The sequence below is a fragment of the Bos mutus genome, chromosome 17, assembly GCF_027580195.1.
Source record: "Bos mutus isolate GX-2022 chromosome 17, NWIPB_WYAK_1.1, whole genome shotgun sequence".
Taxonomy (NCBI): Eukaryota; Metazoa; Chordata; class Mammalia; order Artiodactyla; family Bovidae; genus Bos; species Bos mutus.
This window is the reverse complement of record NC_091633.1, coordinates 7079048-7096979: the sequence shown is the minus strand read 5'-3', so window position 1 is coordinate 7096979 and position 17932 is coordinate 7079048. Positions and strand designations below refer to the sequence as shown.

Sequence of the window (17932 nt, the reverse complement as noted above, 5' to 3'; positions counted from 1 at the left end):
ATTTGAAAAATGGAGAAAGTCAGTTTGAAGCAAGTGGAGGGCCCCTGGGTGCTGTCAAATCCAGCCCCACCTGTTCACAGATGGGGCAGCTGAGGTACAGAGAGGGTTAGCAACTTGCCCAAGGACACACAGCTTTGCAGTGACAGCACTGAGTTCACAACAGCCACTGCCTTCACGTCAGGCTCCCCAATTTAGGAATAATAACCCAATTTCCCAATAACAGGCTTCCCTGGTGGCTCAGACAGTAAAGAATCTGCCTGCAATGCAGGAGATGCAGGTTCGGTCCCTGGGTCAGGAATATCCCCTGGAGAAGGGAATGGCAACCCGTTCCAGTATTCTCGCCCAGAGAATTTCATGGACAGAGGCATGACTGCAGTTCACGGGGCTGCAGAGAGTCAGACGCGACCGAGCAACTAACACTTTCACTTCCCTGATAACCCCCACCCCTAAAACCTCCACCGTCATCCCCCAAACCTCAAAGGAAAGAATTAAATCTCAGTTCTAGTTTTCGACAAAAATTAACTTTCATCACACAAACAAGGTCATTGGGATGAGAGCTCTGAACCGTCAAGGCAGGTGTCATTCCCACTCTCCTTCCACTCCTGCTCTCACTTGCTGTCTCTCTCTCTCACACACACACACGTACACCACTCTTTCTGAAGGACCCAGTCACCGTCAGCTTCATCTGAATCACCTCCGCCTGCCCCCACCATGACTCACGCAGCTCCGTAATTTTCCTTTCAGCTACACTGTGTGTCTCCCTGATAACTGCATTATTTTGAGGAACTACAGTTTGAAATGGCAACCCACTCCAGTGTTATTGCCTGGAGAATCCCAGGGACGGGGGAGCCTGGTGGCCTGCCGTCTATGGGGTCGCACAGAGTCGGACACGACTGAAGTGACTTAGCAGCACAGTTTGTGGCAGCACAGAAAAGGTCTTGGAGAATCGGTGAGGTGGATTTACCAAATAATGTGGCTGGCACTGGCGCTCAGGGTGGCAGGAAGTTCAAGGTCTGGGGGTCCCAAGGGAATTTTTCTCTGCCCATAAAAGACTGCGTGCATTTTCAGCTGTTTCTTGAGTACCAGCTGGGGTTTGAGTTTCAGTTTCATGGAGGGCAACCGGATTAGCTGTCGGGAGAGAGAGATGGTTGCTCACCAGGATTAAATGTCTCCATGCTGGGTATTGCTGTAAGCTTGGTCAGGAGCGATCAGCCCCATTTTACAGATCGGGAAGTGAGATTTAGAGGCTTAAGCGACCCAAGGTCACGCAGAGTGAAATGAAAGTGGGACTTGGCGCCTTACTGCCAGAGACTTGTTTGGTCTAGTCTAATCAACAGCGTGAGCCGAAATAAGCAATTATGCAATGCTGTTCCACAGATGATGAAGCTGGTTCAAACTCATTTAATCTGTTGACAGTCTAGAAGGGGGCATGATACTATCCCAGTTTTATCCAGAAATCTGAGAATCAAGAGGGCTAGTGTCTTGCCCGGGGCCATAGAGCCACTGAGTGGTGACGGATCCAGGAGTGACTTTTCCTCCTGTTCTTCTGTCAGCAGTGGGTTGACTCATTGCTCAGTTCTTTCTATGTCACATGTATGTATTGTTTGAAGCAAGATTGTTTTGCTTTTTTTTTCCCTCTCTTACTGCTCCTCTCCACTTGACATGATTGTCCTAGACCAGGGCTTCTTGGCCTCAGCACTATTGACATTTGGGACTGACTGATTCTTTGTTGTGGTGGGGGTGGGGGCAGCTGTCCTGAGCAATGTAGGCTGTTTATCAGCATCCCTGGCCTCCGCCCACTAGCACCCTGTCTCCAGTTGTGACAGCCAAAAATGCTTTTATGCCAAGTCACTTCAGTCCTGTCCAGCTCTTTACAACAACCCCATGGACTGTAGCCCAACAGGCTCCTCTGTCTGTGGGATTCTCCAGGCAAGAATACTGGAGTGGGTTGCCATGCCCTACTCCAGGGGATCTTCCCGACCCAGGGATCGATCTTGCATCTCTTATATCTCCTGCATTGGCAGGAGTGTCCTTTTCCACCAGTGCCACCAAACGCCTGTGGGTGGACACAGTCACCACCTGTTGAAAGCCCTCATCTAGTCCCATTCTGTCCGACAGCACTTTGATAATAGACATGTTCTGTATCTGTGCTGTCCAATATGGTAGCCACTATCCACGTGTCAAACACATGAAATGTGCCAGGTGCAACTGAGAGGCTGACATTTACATTCATTTACATTTAAATAGCCCCATGTGGCTAATGGGGCTTCCCAAATGGCTCAGTGGTAAAAGAGCCCACCTGCCAATGCAGAAGACTCAGCTTCGATCCCTGGGTCGGGAAGATTCCCTGGAGGAGGAAATGGCAACCCATTCCAGTATTCTTGCCTGGAGGAGAATCCCATGGACAGAGGAGTGTAGCGGACTATAGCCCATGGGGTTGCAGAGAGTCAGACAAGACTTAGGGACTAAATAGCAGGAGCAGTGTGGCTAATGGCTGCTGTATTAGACAGCAAAGCTCCAAGTAGCAACACAGCAAGAATAGAAAGACAGCCATATGATGGAGGAATAAAATCCTGAAAACAGTCAGGGGAGCCTCACAGCAGAAGCCTGACCAGTCTCTCACTTCAATCTGGCAACAGGAAACACCAAACCGGTATTCTGCGGGATCTGGGAGCCATGAGAAATGTCTCACCTGGGAAATGGTTGAAGGCTCCTGATGAGAAAATTGGGGGTCAATCCCTTGGGTGTCGTAGGTGGTTCTCTATGTGTTGCTCCAGAGAGGAGAACCGGGGCCAGGATGTGGTCATCCCAGGAGGTTAGCTCTCTGGATAGGAGGGAAGAAGCAGCAAGCCCTGGGCACTGGGAAATAAGGACCCTGGTTCTGCTGCCGTGGGAGCTGTGAGTCCTAGCCGAGTCCCTTCCTTTCCCTGCTTGACAGACTCCAGGACCGGAGAAGGTGGGTTTGCTGGCCTGCGAGGGCTGTGCAGGTCTGCTCTAAGAAAAAAGCAATTAGAGCAGACCCCGCGTGTCCCACCTCGTCCTGAGCGCCCCAGCACTGGATGTGACCAACGGGGCACTGATCGGTCCTCCATCCAGGAAATTCCTTGTGAGCAGGGCTGGGCCTCTGAGCCTCTCTTATGGAAGATGAGTCCTGCTAGTCCTCTCTTGTCCATCCTTTTCCATCTCAAAGCCTCACCTGCTTTGCCTTCCCTCCTTCTAGCCCACCTTGTCTCTTCACGCTCTCTCTTTCCTTCTGTGAACTTCCCTACCTTTGTTTCCCACTTATCCCCCTCCCTGTTCTCCTCTTCCAGGAGGATGTGGGTTGTGATGAGTGGCCTGAATCCTCAACCACTTGCTGGCTGTGGGGTTCTCTTGCCCTGATTAGGGAAGGGGGGCCTGTGTGCTGACCAGGTCCCTCTTCATTCCCACCTGGCTCTGTGACCACCAGACACAAGGTCTGAGTGAGACTGGCTGGACCATGTACAAATCATGAGTCACTTTTGCCCATTTAGCCTCTAGATAGCAAGCAGCAGTCATCATTCCCTCATTCTACGCCCAAGGCAGACATTAATAATCAATCAGATCACCCTTTTCCCTATGAGCCAAGACGGAAGCTCAGAGTCCTTCCCAAGTAACACTCCAGACACAACTACTCATCTATCAGAGGTGATGAGTTGAAACTACTTGCCTCCCAGCTGTATTGGTCAGGATCCTGAGAGGAAAGCACTCGACCTTCTTGCCAGGTGAGCTCAGGCAAGTGCCTCAACTATCTGAGTCTCTGCTCTACTGGAGTGATGCCAACCACGTGGTTGCTGTCTTGGGGATGAAATGGGATAATGGATTTTAAGGTAATTAAATTTCAGGTCCAGTAGGCATTTAAGAGGGCTGAGAGCAGTTTAGGTGTAAGGTTTCTATCTCAGTGCTTGGCACAGAGTAGGTTCTCCCTAAATGTGGGTGAAACATCCAGTTCTGGGTCCTGGGCTGGGGTCTCCAGGCTGACTTTGACCGTGGAGTCAAACGAAGATGAAAAGAAGACTGCAAGCAGTTTTCAGTGGTTAAGCATGTGGGTACGTGGCTGTCCTCTTCCCATTTTATGGCTGAGAAAATTGAGTCTCAGAGAACTTCCTAGGCTCCCACAAGGTGATAGCGGCAGCAGGACATGGCCTTGGGCCATGATGAGAGATGCAGATACAGAAAACAAGGAGACACCAGAAATCCCTGCCGTAGACCTGCTGGCGATGGCCTGCTCTGTCCCTTGCCAGCTACACTCCTAATTACCCATCCATTCCTTCATTCAGTCATTCAGCAAATATGCATTGAGAGCAAAGTACGTGCCAGGCGATGTTCTAGGCTCTGGGGCCGCATACGTGAACAGAATAGGTGGACATGCTGCACCTCTTAGGGGCCGTGTTCTGCACGAGGGGTCGAAAACTAAACAAGAAACACACAGCACGATGGACAGTGAGCAAGTGCTGCGGGGAAAGAGCAAAATCAGACGACGAGCGGCCCTGGGACAGGGAGGAATGGAGCCAGGGAGCCATTCAAACAGGATGGTGAAGGCAGGATCATTGAGAAGATGACTCTGAGCAAAGACTTGAAAGAGGAGAAGACGTGAGCCAGGCGGAAGGAAAAGTGTGTGAAGCAGAAGGAGCAGAATGTGCAAAGGCCCTGAGGTGGGAACCCATGTGGAAGGACGTATCCAGGTCAGTGTCACTGAAGTAGAGGAACAAGGGGGATCCTGAGGGCTCTGGGAGTCACCATCCAGACTCAGGAATTTGTCCTTTGAGACAGGTGAAGTCACTGGAGGACTAGCTGCTGGGTCAAGGCTGGACCTTGAGGGGTGAGAGGGAAAGCCTTGAGGCCACTCATACCAGCATGTCTACATGGAAAACTGTTTCAAGCCATCCCTGGCTTTGGGAGTGACCTTTCCTTTCACCAGCCCTCCTCACCCCTGAAGGGAGACTTGAGACTTCATCCCATGAATTCAGAGCATCTGGGGCCTCTTCATGGGCTTAAAACGGCAGCTGATGAGGCAGGTGTGAGTTTCAGGCCTGGATGAGAATGCGGTGATAAGAACACTTGCTTAAATTAAGGCTTGACAAAGCCGCCCCAGTAGGGTTGGATCCTGATCCTGGGTCAGTGGGGCTGGCCTGGTGCCTTTGAGGGGTAGGACATGAGGGTAAAGGCAGAGACTGAGTCCTCTCCTTGCCCCCATGTGCTACAGCCCTCTGGGCCCACCCACGGCTGGGTTGAGGACAGCCCAGACCATCAGCCAGGATTCCCCCTGGAGCCTTGAAGCCGAGGGCTATTCTTGGGAGGCAGCCACTGACCTGGCGGCCGGATGGGAAGTGTTGGGAGTCGGGGCAGGGCAGTGACCAGGGCAGCCACCTCAGGTCAGGCCTATTCATAACCTGGGCTCCAGCTGCCCAGGTCTGTAGCAGAGCGGATTACAGCCGTGAGTCACTCCGGGACGCTCCAAGTGTCTCCTAAGGGAATGAGTCGGGAGGAGGGTCTTTTGTCCTCTTCTCGCCCCTCACCCCTCTCTCCCAGGGATCTGGCCTCCCGCTTAATCTCCAGCTCAACCTCACGTGCCTGTGCAAGTGGGAGAGCCCACACTATGGGGTCTTTTTCTTATGCAAAGACTTGGCTGTTGCACTTGAATGAGTTTTCAGGGTCTCCTGTGGGCACCTGACCTCATCAGAGCTGAAATATCCCTTGTTCAGTCTTTGGCTCTTGTGATTTCACCCTTGCCAGGCCCTGCAGGAGCGGTACGGTGTCAGCCAGTGCTGTGCTGACAGTGTTTAACGGACTGGCTCCAGGAGTAAAAGCCCCGATTTATGATTTTTCCTAGTTTCTATAGTGTAAACACTCCCTGAACTGATTTCAATCTATCACGTGACAGCAACCCACTGAGGAGTTGGAAAGCGAGGGCCCCAGTAGGCTCTCGCGAGATGATGAAATTCACTTGATATCACCTCACGCGGGGTCGGTAAACAAGAACCACGATGGGATCTCACGAGATGGTGGGAGTGGGCGTGACGTCACCCCACGCTACACACCTGGAAAGCTGGGGCCACAGTGTGCTCTCGCGAGATGATCGGAGTCGACGTCCTCTCGCACGGGGTTATAAAGCAAGGGCTACGGTGGGGTCTCGCGAGATGGGTTCTCCTCAGCGCGGCCTCGCGGGATCCGTCTCATCAGCTCCCCGGATGTGCTGTTCTCACTGTGTGAGGAGAGATTGCTTGGAATGCTGTTCAGGCTGTTTTCTTATGTATGAGTTACTGACAACAGCTACTGGCAGGCCAAAGGGGCCGTTGAAAACTCGTGAACCATGGTAACTAACAGTCGGAGATGGGGGGCTGGTGTCTCTTCCAGGAGCGGGCAGTGAGGGACCCTACTCATAGCTAGAAGTGAGAAAAGATGAAGGGGGAGGAAAGAGGCCTTTTCCTCCCCTCCTGACCCCCTTCACAAAGATTTTGGTGTATCGTTTAAGATCTGGGTATCCCCAGGTGTTTGGTTGTAGGAACCTCCACAAATACCAAAATCCATGGAGGCCCAAGTCCCTTATATAAAAAGGAGTAATCAGATCAGATCAGATCAGTCGCTCAGTCGTGTCCGACTCTTTGTGACCCCATGAATCGCAGCACGCCAGGCCTCCCTGTCCATCACCAACTCCCGGAGTTCACTCAGACTCACGTCCATCGAGTCAGTGATGCCATCCAGCCATCTCATCCTCTGTCCCCTTCTCCTCCTGCCCCCAATCCCCTCCCAGCATCAGAGTCTTTTCCAATGAATCTACTCTTCGCGTGAGGTGGCCAAAGTACTGGAGTTTCAGCTTCAGCATCATTCCTTCCAAAGAAATCCCAGGGCTGATCTCCTTCAGAATGGACTGGTTGGATCTCCTTGCAGTCCAAGGGACTCTCAAGAGTCTTCTCCAACACCACAGTTCAAAAGCATCCATTCTTCAGCGCTCAGCCTTCTTCACAGTCCAACTCTCACATCCATACATGACCACAGGAAAAACCATAGCCTTGACTAGATGAACCTTTGTTGGCAAAGTAATGTCTCTGCTTTTGAATATGCTATCTAGGTTGGTCACAACTTTCCTTCCAAGGAGTAAGCGCCTTTTAATTTCATGGCTGCAGTCACCATCTGCAGTGATTTTGGAGCCCAGAAAAATAAAGTCTGACACTGTTTCCACTGTTTCCCCATCTATTTCCCATGAAGTGATGGGGTCGGATGCCATGATCTTCGTTTTCTGGATGTTGAGCTTTAAGCCAACTTTTTCACTCTCCACTTTCACTTTCATCAAGAGGCTCTTTAGTTCCTCTTCACTTTCTGCCATAAGGGTGGTGTCATCTGCGTATCTGAGGTTATTGATATTTCTCCCAGCAATCATGACTCCAGCCTGTGTTTCTTCTAGCCCAGCGTTTCTCATGATGTACTCTGCATATAAGTTAAATAAGCAGGGTGACAATATACAGCCTTGATGTACTCCTTTTCCTGTTTGGAACCAGTCTGTTGTTCCATGTCCAGTTCTAACTGTTGCTTCCTGACCTGTATACAGGTTTCTCAAGAGGCAGGTCAGGTGGTCTGGTATTCCCATCTATTTCAGAATTTTCCACAGTTTATTGTGATGCACACAGTCAAAGGCTTTGGCATAGTCAATAAAGCAGAAATAGATGTTTTTCTGGAACTCTCTTGCTTTTTCCATGATCCATCGGATGTTAGTAATTTGATCTCTGGTTCCTCTGCCTTTTCTAAAACCAGCTTGAACATCAGTAAGTTCACGGTTCACATATTGCTGAAGCCTGGCTTGGAGAATTTTGAGCATTACTTTACTAGCGTGTGAGATGAGTGCAATTGTGTGGTAGTTTGAGCATTCTTTGGCATTGCCTTTCTTTGGGATTGGAATGAAAACTGACCTTTTCCAGTCCTGTGGCCACTGCTGAGTTTTCCAAATTTGCTGGCATATTGAGTGCAGCACTTTCACAGCATTATCTTTCAGGATTTGAAATAGCTCAACTGAAATTCCATCACCTCCACTAGCTTTGTTCATAGTGATGCTTTCTAAGGCCCACTTGACTTCACATTCCAGGATGTCTAGCTCTAGGTCAGTGATCACACCATCATGATTATCTGGGTTGTGAAGATCTATTTTGTACAGTTCTTCTGTGTATTCTTGTCATCTCTTCTTAGTATCTTCTGCTTCTGTTAGGTCCATACCATGTCTGTCCTTTATTGAGCCCATCTTTGCATGAAATGTTCCCTTGGTATCTCTGATTTTCTTGAAGAGATCCCTAGTCTTTCCCATTCTGTTGTTTTCCTCTATTTCTTTGCATTGATCGCTGAAGAAGGCTTTCTTATCTCTCCTTGCTATTCTTTGGAACTCTGCATTCAGATGTTTATATCTTTCCTTTTCTCCTTTGCTTTTCGCGTCTCTTCTTTTCACAGCTATTTGTAAGGCCTCCCCAGACAGCCATTTTGCTTTTTTGCATTTCTTTTCCATGGGGATGGTCTTGATCCCTGTCTCCTGTACAATGTCACGAACCTCATTCCATAGTTCATCAGGCACTCTATCTATCAGATCTAGGCCCTTAAATCTATTTCTCACTTCCACTGTATAAATCATAAGGGATTTGATTTAGGTCATACCTGAATGGTCTAGTGGTTTTCCCTACTTTCTTCAATTTAAGTCTGAATTTGGCAATAAGGAGTTCATGATCTGAGCCACAGTCAGCTCCTGGTCTTGTTTTTGCTGACTGTATAGAGCTTCTCCATCTTTGGCTGCAAAGAATATAATCAATCTGATTTTGGTGTTGCCCATCTGGTGATGTCCATGTATAGAGTCTTCTCTTGTGTTGTTGGAAGAGGGTGTTTGTTATGACCAGTGCATTTTCTTGGCAAAACTGTATTAGTCTTTGCCCTGCTTCATTCCGTATTCCAAGGCCAAAATTGCCTGTTACTTCAGGTGTTTCTTGACTTCCTACTTTTGCATTCCAGTCCCCTATAATGAAAAGGACATCTTTTTTGGGTGTTAGTTCTAAAAGGTCTTGTAGGTCTTCATAGAAGCGTTCAACTTCAGCTTCTTCAGCATTACTGGTTGGGGCATAGACTTGGCTTACTGTGATATTGAATCGTTTGCCTTGGAAACGAACAGAGATCATTCTGTCGTTTTTGAGATTGCATCCAAGTACTGCATTTCAGACTCTTTTGTTGACCATGATGGCCACTCCATTTCTTCTGAGGGATTCCTGCCTGCAGTAGTAGATATAATGGTCATCTGAGTTAAATTCACCCATTCCAGACCATTTCAGTTCGCTGATTCCTAGAATGTCGACATTCACTCTTGCCATCTCTTGTTTGACCATTTCCAATTTGCCTTGGTTCATGGACCTGACATTCCAGGTTCCTATGCAATATTGCTCTTTACGGCATCGGACCTTGCTTCTGTCACCAGTCACATCCAGAGCTGGGTATTCTTTTTGCTTTGGCTCCATCCATTCTTTCTGGAGTTATTTCTTCACTGATCTCCAGTAGCATATTGGGCACCTACTGACCTGGGGAGTTTCTCTTTCAGTATCCTGTCATTTTGCCTTTTCATACTGTTCATGGTAATAGTTACCTTAATATTTACGTATAACCCAGCACAGTTTTCCTCGTATACTTTTAACCATCTCAAGATTGCTAATAATATCGAATGCAGTGCGGATGCTGTCAGCAGTTATAAACACGATGTAAATGCTATATAAATACAATGTAAATGTGAATACAGTGTAAATAGTTGTCAGGGCACAGCAAATTCAACTTTTGCTTTTTGGAATGTTCTGGATATTTTTATCGTCCCCCTCCCCACCCCCAGTTTTTTTAATCCACACTTGGTGGAATTTTCAGTTGCAGAACCTGGGCATGTGGAAGGGCTCTTCATTTTGTGTGGCGTGCTGTGTTACTTGCCCGTTTTGGAGTGTGTACTACGCGCATGCCCCATATTGCCCTCCGCCATCTTTACAAGCCAACCCTAGCACCTTTCAGTGTCACTGCAAATGTTCCCTGGTGGAGCCTGAGACACTGCAGGCAGGATGGGGAAACAGTTGCGCTGCTTCTTAAAAAGTCAAATGTAAAGTTAGCAGACAGCCCAGTAGTGCCGCCTCCTAGGAATCTCCCGAAGAAAAGTGGAAACACAGCGCACCAAAACTTACAGGCCTACTCAGAGCAGCGTAATTCGTCTCGCCCCAAAGTGGAAATAGCCCAAATGCCCATCAGCTGGTGAATGGATAAACAGGATGTGGTTTATCCATAAAAAATGGAATGCTGATGTACACAACAATGCAGAAAAACCTTAAAAACATGCAAAATGCAAGAAGCCACATGTAAAATACTGCATTCTCTAGGACTCCATCTATATCAGAAGTCTGGGGCCGAGGGTGGGAACAGCTAGTGACTGCACATAGGCATGAAGGGGCTTTAGGGGGCGATTCTGGTCACGTCGCCCAGGGTTGCAAAGTTTATCAGAAAGCATCTAAGTGTGCACTTACAATGAATGAAGCTTATGGCAGGCATAGAAGTTATACCTAGGTGAAGTGGGTTTTTTAACAGTTTAATTTTTTATTACTGACACCTGGATCCGAGGCTGACAGGTTCTTTCCACTTTGGGTTTGCTGATTTACATTTCCCCCAGACATTTCTGTTTATACTATGGAAATAAATAAACCATTAAACTCTCTTCAGTAGGTGCTTATTGATGCTGTCCTTCTAGAAGCCTGACAATGGAATGGATAAAGTTGTTTTATTAATAAAATGTTCTTAAGCATCCTTTTCAGGGATTCATACTATTCCTTTGACTCAGATGTGTGCTAATTTATTTGGCTTCTCTAGTTACTGGAGGCTCAGTTGGTAAAGAATCCACCTGCAATGCAGGAGACCCTGGTTTGATTCCTGGGTCGGGAAGATCCGCTAGGGACAGGATAGGCTACCCACTCTAGTATTCTTGGGCTTACCTTGTGGCTTAGCTGGTGAAGAATCCACCTATAATGGGGAAAACCTGAGTTCAATCCCTGGGTTGGAAAGATCCCCTGGAGAAGGGAAAGGCTACCCATTCCAGTATTCTTGCCTGGAGAATTCCATGGACTGTATAGTCCATGGGGTCCCAAAGAGTTGGACACAACTGAGTAACTCTCACGTTTAGGATTTTTAGTCCTACAAGCAACACAGTGATGGTTTTTTTTCTGGTTGAGGATCACTTCCTCAATTTGTTTTCCAAAAGAGGACTTTCTAGGTCAAAAGCTGTGTATGTTTGTTAAGGTTTTGAAAATGATGCTAAAAATGCTTACTCTTTTTCTCAAAGCTCTCAGTCAGTTAAATAGCCAAGGTTTCCTGCGCTTTCCTCATTTTCACGGTCAAATTATATAGCCACTTACCCCTCACAAAAGAAACGCACACTTTTCTGTGATTTCAGAAATCTGGAGAGTGTGGAATAGTTACTAGAAGGGGTACGAGGGATTGTCGTGAGTTGGTAATGTTCTGTTTTTTAAATTGATATGATTTTATACAGTAAAATATTCTTAGTTGTACAGCTGAATGAATTTTTACACGTGATATACTAGTGTAACCAGCACTCTGTCCACCTAAATAAACCTAGGAGGAAATAATAATAATCAAAAAAAGTTTATTTGGTATTAAAGAATTGCATTTTGAGATACACAGGTTCTGATTGCAAAGCAGTGTCCTGCTGGGGAGTAAAATTCAGGGACTTTTAAAGGCTTAAGGGGAGGTTTGCATTACAAAGAACTGTAATTGATGTTGGAGGCCAGAGCTGGCCTTCCTTAAGGTGACTGAGCACTCAGGCTGTCACTTTGAGGGAAGTCAGAGTTCCTCTCTGAGACAAACCTCAGGGATTCTTGCAGAGTCCTTGTAATACCTGCCATTTGCACCAGTTCCGAAGTTTTGTGGTTGCAGTTGGGGAGGACGTGTATGAGGTCCACCTCCTTAATGGCCTGCCAGCTCTGTTGTAAAACCCCTTGACATGAGTGACTCCATTTAACTTCACATTTCACAGCTCATGTCAAGATATAAGACATTTCCATTTTCCTAGAAAGTTCCCCTTGTGCTTCTTCTCAGCTGAACCCTAACAACTCCTCTCACCTCCATCGCTATAGATTAGATTTGCATGTTTGTTATTTTATTTATAATATTTATATATCTAGATAATATTTATATACCATGTTGTTGTTCAGTCCCTAAGTCCTGTCTGATTCTGACCCCCATGGACTGCAGCACGCTGGGCTTCCCTGTTCTTCACTGTCTCCCTGAGTTTGCTCAAACTCATGTCCATGGAGTCAGTGATGCCATCCAACCATCTCATCCTCTGTTGCCCCCTTGTCCTCCTGCCCTCAGTCTTTCCCAGTGAGTTGGCTTTTCACATCAGGTAGCCAAAGTATTGGAGCTTTATACTATAGTCATACATAAAATAATATTTCAAATTAAATTAAAATGTACTTTTAAAGAATTTTAATCAAAATTATTTTTATTTTATAATTTTAATTTATTTTTAATATTTTAAGTTGAAATTTAATATATTTTAAAATAACACCATGTTTTTATTTTAAAAGTTTAATAGTTTTGATCTGGTCACAGTGCTGGTTCTATCGTTGTGTTCTTTATGTGAGAGCCACTGAGCTATACATTTACAAGTACATACTTTTCTGGCTGTATACGTCAAGAGAAATTTAAAAGTGTGTGGTCAGGGTTGGCAAGAATTTCATGGCACTGTCCACTCCATAGCCAGCAGCTCTCTGCTGACCATATTCCTCCCAGATGTAAATGACAGTGAGTTGTGCCTGGCCTGGTCCCTGGCATCGGAGGGGGTGGGTCTGGGCGGTACCCACGAGCTAACCTGTCTCTCTTTTCTCTCCCTACTGTGTCTCCATGGGTCAGTCTCTGTGCATCACCTCATGCGCTGCCTGTGTCCATAAAGCTGCATTCCGTGCTGCCTGGCAGAGAGCTTCATCTCATCTCATCTCATCTCACTTCACGGTCCTGGCACTGCCTCAGCATGGCCATCTCATCACGCCTCGCCCTATGGGAGCAGAAGGAAAGTAGCACTCAGGGCTCGGGCCACAGCCTCAGGGGCCAGCCAGACCCTCCAAGGATGCATCCTAGCCCTGCTGTCTCAGGCTACCCCCTCCCACCTCAGGCAGAGGTTCTGACATCCAGAGCTCCCCTGGCGCATGTCCAGGCTCCCTTCCATCTTCCACCTCAGTTAGCCATGGCATCTCCAGCCTAGCCAGGCATTAGTGACCATGCCCTTGACTCCTCCCATGGCTGCTGGTATCTGTCCTTCAGGAGGTGACGGCAGGGGAATGAAGGTAGACCAGCTGTCCCAGCACCGTCCTCATGGCAGCTCTGATGAGCATGGGGCTTTGTGTGGGACAGTGTGGGTGGGGAAGCAGGGGCACCAGAGGCAGGGCTGCCGGCTGCCAGCCTCATGCCATGCGGATAGGTTTCTGAGGTCCCTGCCTTCTGTCACCCATGCAGAACTGGAAACAAGCTCTTCTTCCCGTTGATGGCTCTTTTCCCTGTTGTATTTGTTGTAAGAATCCATAAAGGGCTGCCTCTTTCTTTTATGCCTGTTACCTCCCCTGTTCCTCGCCCCCACCCTTGTGCACTGATTTGATGAATTGGAGGCTGAAGGGTGGGGTGGTTGAGAAGTGTCTCCTGGCTGCCTCTGCCCCTTGCTGATCTGACATGGCATAGACTGATGCTGGAGGGAGCGGAATGACACCTGCCCTAGAGCGTGCCTTTCACCCTCACAGTGCGGGTTTCAGTCCACGTGGAGAGGCGCAGAGGAAACGTGAGCCCAGCCTCCTGTGTCCCCGCTTCTCTCCTCCTGGGAGAGGCCTGCCTTATCTCTGGGCTTCTGCTCTGTCTCTTGGTGTTTCCTGTCTCCTTTAGGTTCCTCTTTATCAATGGGACTGCGGATGTCAAGTCTTTGCCAGCCTCTCAGGGAGGACCTTGATAAGGAGCTTATTTTAAACCAGTGTGTAGCTCTGCCATAGAATGCATAGAATGCTTGGAGGTTTTTTGTTTTTTTTTGTTTTTCTTTTTCCTTTAAACTCATGAGCAGTCACAGTGATGCTGGATAAAGACAAACCCCTGTGGATTACATCCAGTCCCAGGTCTCCATCTCTAAGGTGGCAAGTCTCAGCTGCAATCCAGGTCCACCCAGCTCTGGCTTCGACCGTGTTTCTGGGGTAAAATGCAAGCTTTCCAGCCCAGTGCTGGGGAGTCCCTGGCTGCCCAGGACCGTCAAGAAGTCAGGGCATGGGGTCAGTGGAATGGGCTATAGCCATAGGGCTGGATCCTTAGATGAACCGTGACTGCCAGCCCTGCCCTCCCTCACCATGCTCCTGGCATAGAAAGTGGTTAAGGTGGTGAATTACTTAATCTATTTACCACAAGCTGAGATGGGACCAGAGAGTGTGGATGGTTCCCTGTGACCTGTCCCCTTCTGGAAACCGGAAAAGCTCCTTTTGAAGCAGGTCTTCCCAGAGATGGGGCTGTCCCACACCAAGGATGGGTACCAGTGGGCTCCACTGTGCGAATCCATACTATGAGGAAACTGGATCCAGGCGGAAATGGCACTGCCTGGAGCAGCCTCAAGGTTGAGCGTTCCATTTTCACCTGTTGTCCTGAGGCTTCCCAGGGCTTTGCCAGCTTCGCTGTGGCCTCTCATACATGGACTTGGTGTCCGCTTGGCCCCCTCCCCAGCTCCGTCCAAGACTCTTAAAGGACAGCTTGCTCCTGCTGGTTCATTCACTGAGCTCTCTCATTCCTTGCTTCTGCCAAACAGATTCGGGAAGAGGACAAGAGCCCTCCACCATCCTCGCCTCCTCCCCTTTTCTCTGTCATCCCAGGGGGCTTCATTAGGCAGCTGGTCCGAGAGACTGAGAAAGAGTCCAAGGAAGCTAGACTGAGGAAAGAGGCAGCTCTTGCCTCTCCGGAACGAGAGGTAAGTGGCTGCACTGGAAAAGGACCAGGTGACTGTCAGCACCCACCTTCCTGTCCCGTGAGCCTCCTCTTGAGTCACTTGCCAGCCTTTGTTCCTGCAGTCTCCTCATTGAGGAGTGTCCTCGCTTTAACATAATCTGTTGAACTCCTATACATTTGTCAAAACCCAGCTTAGATAGTACATCTCTAGAAAGCTCTCCCATTACCTTCCTCCTTCTGATTTCCACTTCACCCTCTTCATGCCTGTCTTAATTTTGGTCAGCAGAGTAATTACTTGCTCATGTGACTTAATCGACTAGGAATTCCTTAAGAGCAACAACTATCTCATTCAACTCTGTATCTTGAGCAGCTCTCATAGAACTTGGCCCATGGTGAATGCTCAAAAATTTTTGTTGAGTGAATGAATGAATGGTATCAGTTAACGTATGATGGGGATCACTGACCACTACTTTTGCAGAAAGGGAAAACTAAATATTAGCTAAGGATGTATAGTTTGCTTTCAGTTAAGCAGGAAAGATGTTCCGCTGGTGTTCACCAGCTATTGCTGTATTGGTTGTTAACATACCAAAACCCTTCCATCCCAGGTGGTAAACGGCCATGGGCCCAAGTCCCCCAGGCGCCTTCCAGCGGCCATGCTTACCTGGGTCCCTTTCCCAAGTCCATCAGAATCGCCACAAGCCAGTAATCAAAGGGTTACTGCTTGGTGCAGGAGGGGACCTCAGGACCCTGCTTCGGATGGCCTCCCTTCTGACTGCTTGGTGTCCACTTGATCTGAACAGCGCTGCTGGATGGAAGCAGTGAGTGGACGAGGTGCAGTCCCTGTGCTTTAAGGACTTGAAGGTTGATCCCAGTTGGTGTTCAGGGCCACTTCCCTCCTCCCCCAGCTCTTAGGACCAGGAAACCCTGGCAGGATGGTGAAGCTGGCACCAGGGACGCAGGCTTGGGTTGCAGTGCACCTGGAGCACGTCACAGTGTTAGCAGGAAGGGCCTCTCCTTGCGTCTCTGCTGTGCCCTCTTGAGGCGGAGTGGATGCTTCGGTGATGGGGCTGAGCGATCTGGTGGCCTCAGAGCCTGGAGTTGGCTTGAGCCCAACGGGCAGCCTGGCTCTGCCTCCCACACCCCTTCAGCTGTTGCTTGCCAGGCTGGTCCCCCATGTGCCTGCCCCTGTCCAGCCCCAATGACTGTGCTGCGTCAGGGAAGTCCTGTAGCCACTGAACTGCTGAAATACCCCTGCCACATCCTCGTGGGGGAAGGTGTCAGGGTAGAGACACTGTTCCTACACCTGCCTGACCAGGTGTAAGTAAGTGGGGGCCAAAGTCAACCCTCACAGGCTGCTGTTAATGGTCATAATGAGGGTCACTGTGTTCATTTCTCACTCGACAGGACTCAGTGCTCAGGGGCTCGCCTGATACCCTGTATAACACAGGGGTAGATGAGAGTATACCCACTTATCAGAGGTGGCAACTGAGGTTCAGAGAGGCTAAAGCACTTACTTGCTCAAGGTCATGAGGCCACATGGGGGCAGACAGAGCCAGAGGCTGTGTGTCTTCTGCTCTGGCAAGCTGCCTGGGAAAGGGCCAGTCTGGGGAGTGAGATGGCTGGTGTGGCGGCCACAGTGGCCTGGCGAAGAAAGGGTTCCAGGTAAGCTGTGTGAGCGTTGCTGTGTGCAGGTTAAGAAGCAGAGCTGAGCAGAGGGGACAGGCTGTCACTGCAGGGTGCGGAAGGTGCCTCTGAGCAGGATGGACAGGCCTCAGACCACAACAGGTGTCTGGACCATGGGCCAAGACATTCCTGGGCCTGGAGCAGGGCAGGACATGTTCCTGTGAGGCAGCAGGCTCCAGCTTGCTCCTGCCAGTTTAATTTTCCTGCTCTATCACTAAATAACTCTGGCCCCTCTCCCCTCACCCAGCACTGCTGGTTTTATTTGGTCCTCATAGAGTCCTTGCAGGGAGTCATTAGCATCCATCACCATTTTGCAGGAATGGAAATGAGGCTCTGGGAAGTGACCTGGTTTTCCGAAGGCCACCCAGTCATTGAGGGGCAGGGAGAGACAGGAATAATATCCAACAGGAAGAAAACAAATGTCAGAGACCCAGGTTCTAGCTCTAGCTCCACCACTCTGTGTGCTCCAGGCTGGATCCCATCCACTTTCTCAGCTTTAGTTTGCCCATCTGTAAAATGGTTGTGCTGTGAACTTCCTCTTGGCCCCTCTAGATGTGTTGCTTCCCCCTTAGACTAGGAAGCTGCAGGTGGGATCTGAGGGCCTTGGTGACCAAGAAAATTCACAGGAGGGGAATGCACAGCATGGAGGGGAGGAGGCCAGGATGGGTTATCTTGTTAGGCGCATCCCTGCATTACTGTCTCCTCTGTGGGGGTTTGGTTTTAAAAATAAAGTACTGACTCACTTTTCAAAACAGTGCAGACAGTGCTGAGATTTGCCAGGTACAGCCAATCCCTTTCCAAGATGTGACCTGTTTGGCCCCAGAAGGTCAGACTGAGCCACCAGGCCATGGGGTCTCAGCCTCCTGTTGCATATTGCAGTCTCCTAGGGGCCCACCACCCAGACCAGCTGCATCAGATCCTCTGGGATTGGAACCAAAGGGTCAGAATGTTTTTTAAAAGCTCCCAGGAGACTCCAGTGAGTCCCAGAAAGACAAGCAAGGTTGTTAAGGCTCAGCAGTCAAGGGCACTGTCTTTACACTCAGAGAGGCCTGTGTGACTTTTTGTTCCGGGTTTGTCTCTTGGGCCACCTAACATCTTTGTGTTTGCTCCCTTATCTGTGGAATGGGGAGAGGTTCAGACCTGCTTCACTGGCTTCTTTACTGGGTAAGTCAGATATTGCAGGATGGCCATGTAGGGTCCTCCTCAAGGTTGATAGTAACACTGGTCATTATTGTTATGTGTATTACTGTTGTTATTTCACAAA

The 17932-nt window shown here is 48.8% G+C and overlaps 1 protein-coding gene across 1 annotated transcript in view; it reads left to right on the top strand.

The window, feature by feature from the left end:
* The window catches only part of MYO18B (myosin XVIIIB), a 233065-nt gene that overhangs the window by 2599 nt on the left and 212534 nt on the right, over window positions 1–17932 (top strand). The window contains exons 2-3 of the mRNA XM_070385941.1: window positions 12934–13090; window positions 14849–15007. Coding sequence (XP_070242042.1) covers window positions 13052–13090; window positions 14849–15007 — 198 coding nt within the window. The 5' untranslated portion in view covers window positions 12934–13051. The remainder of the gene's footprint in view (window positions 1–12933; window positions 13091–14848; window positions 15008–17932) is intronic.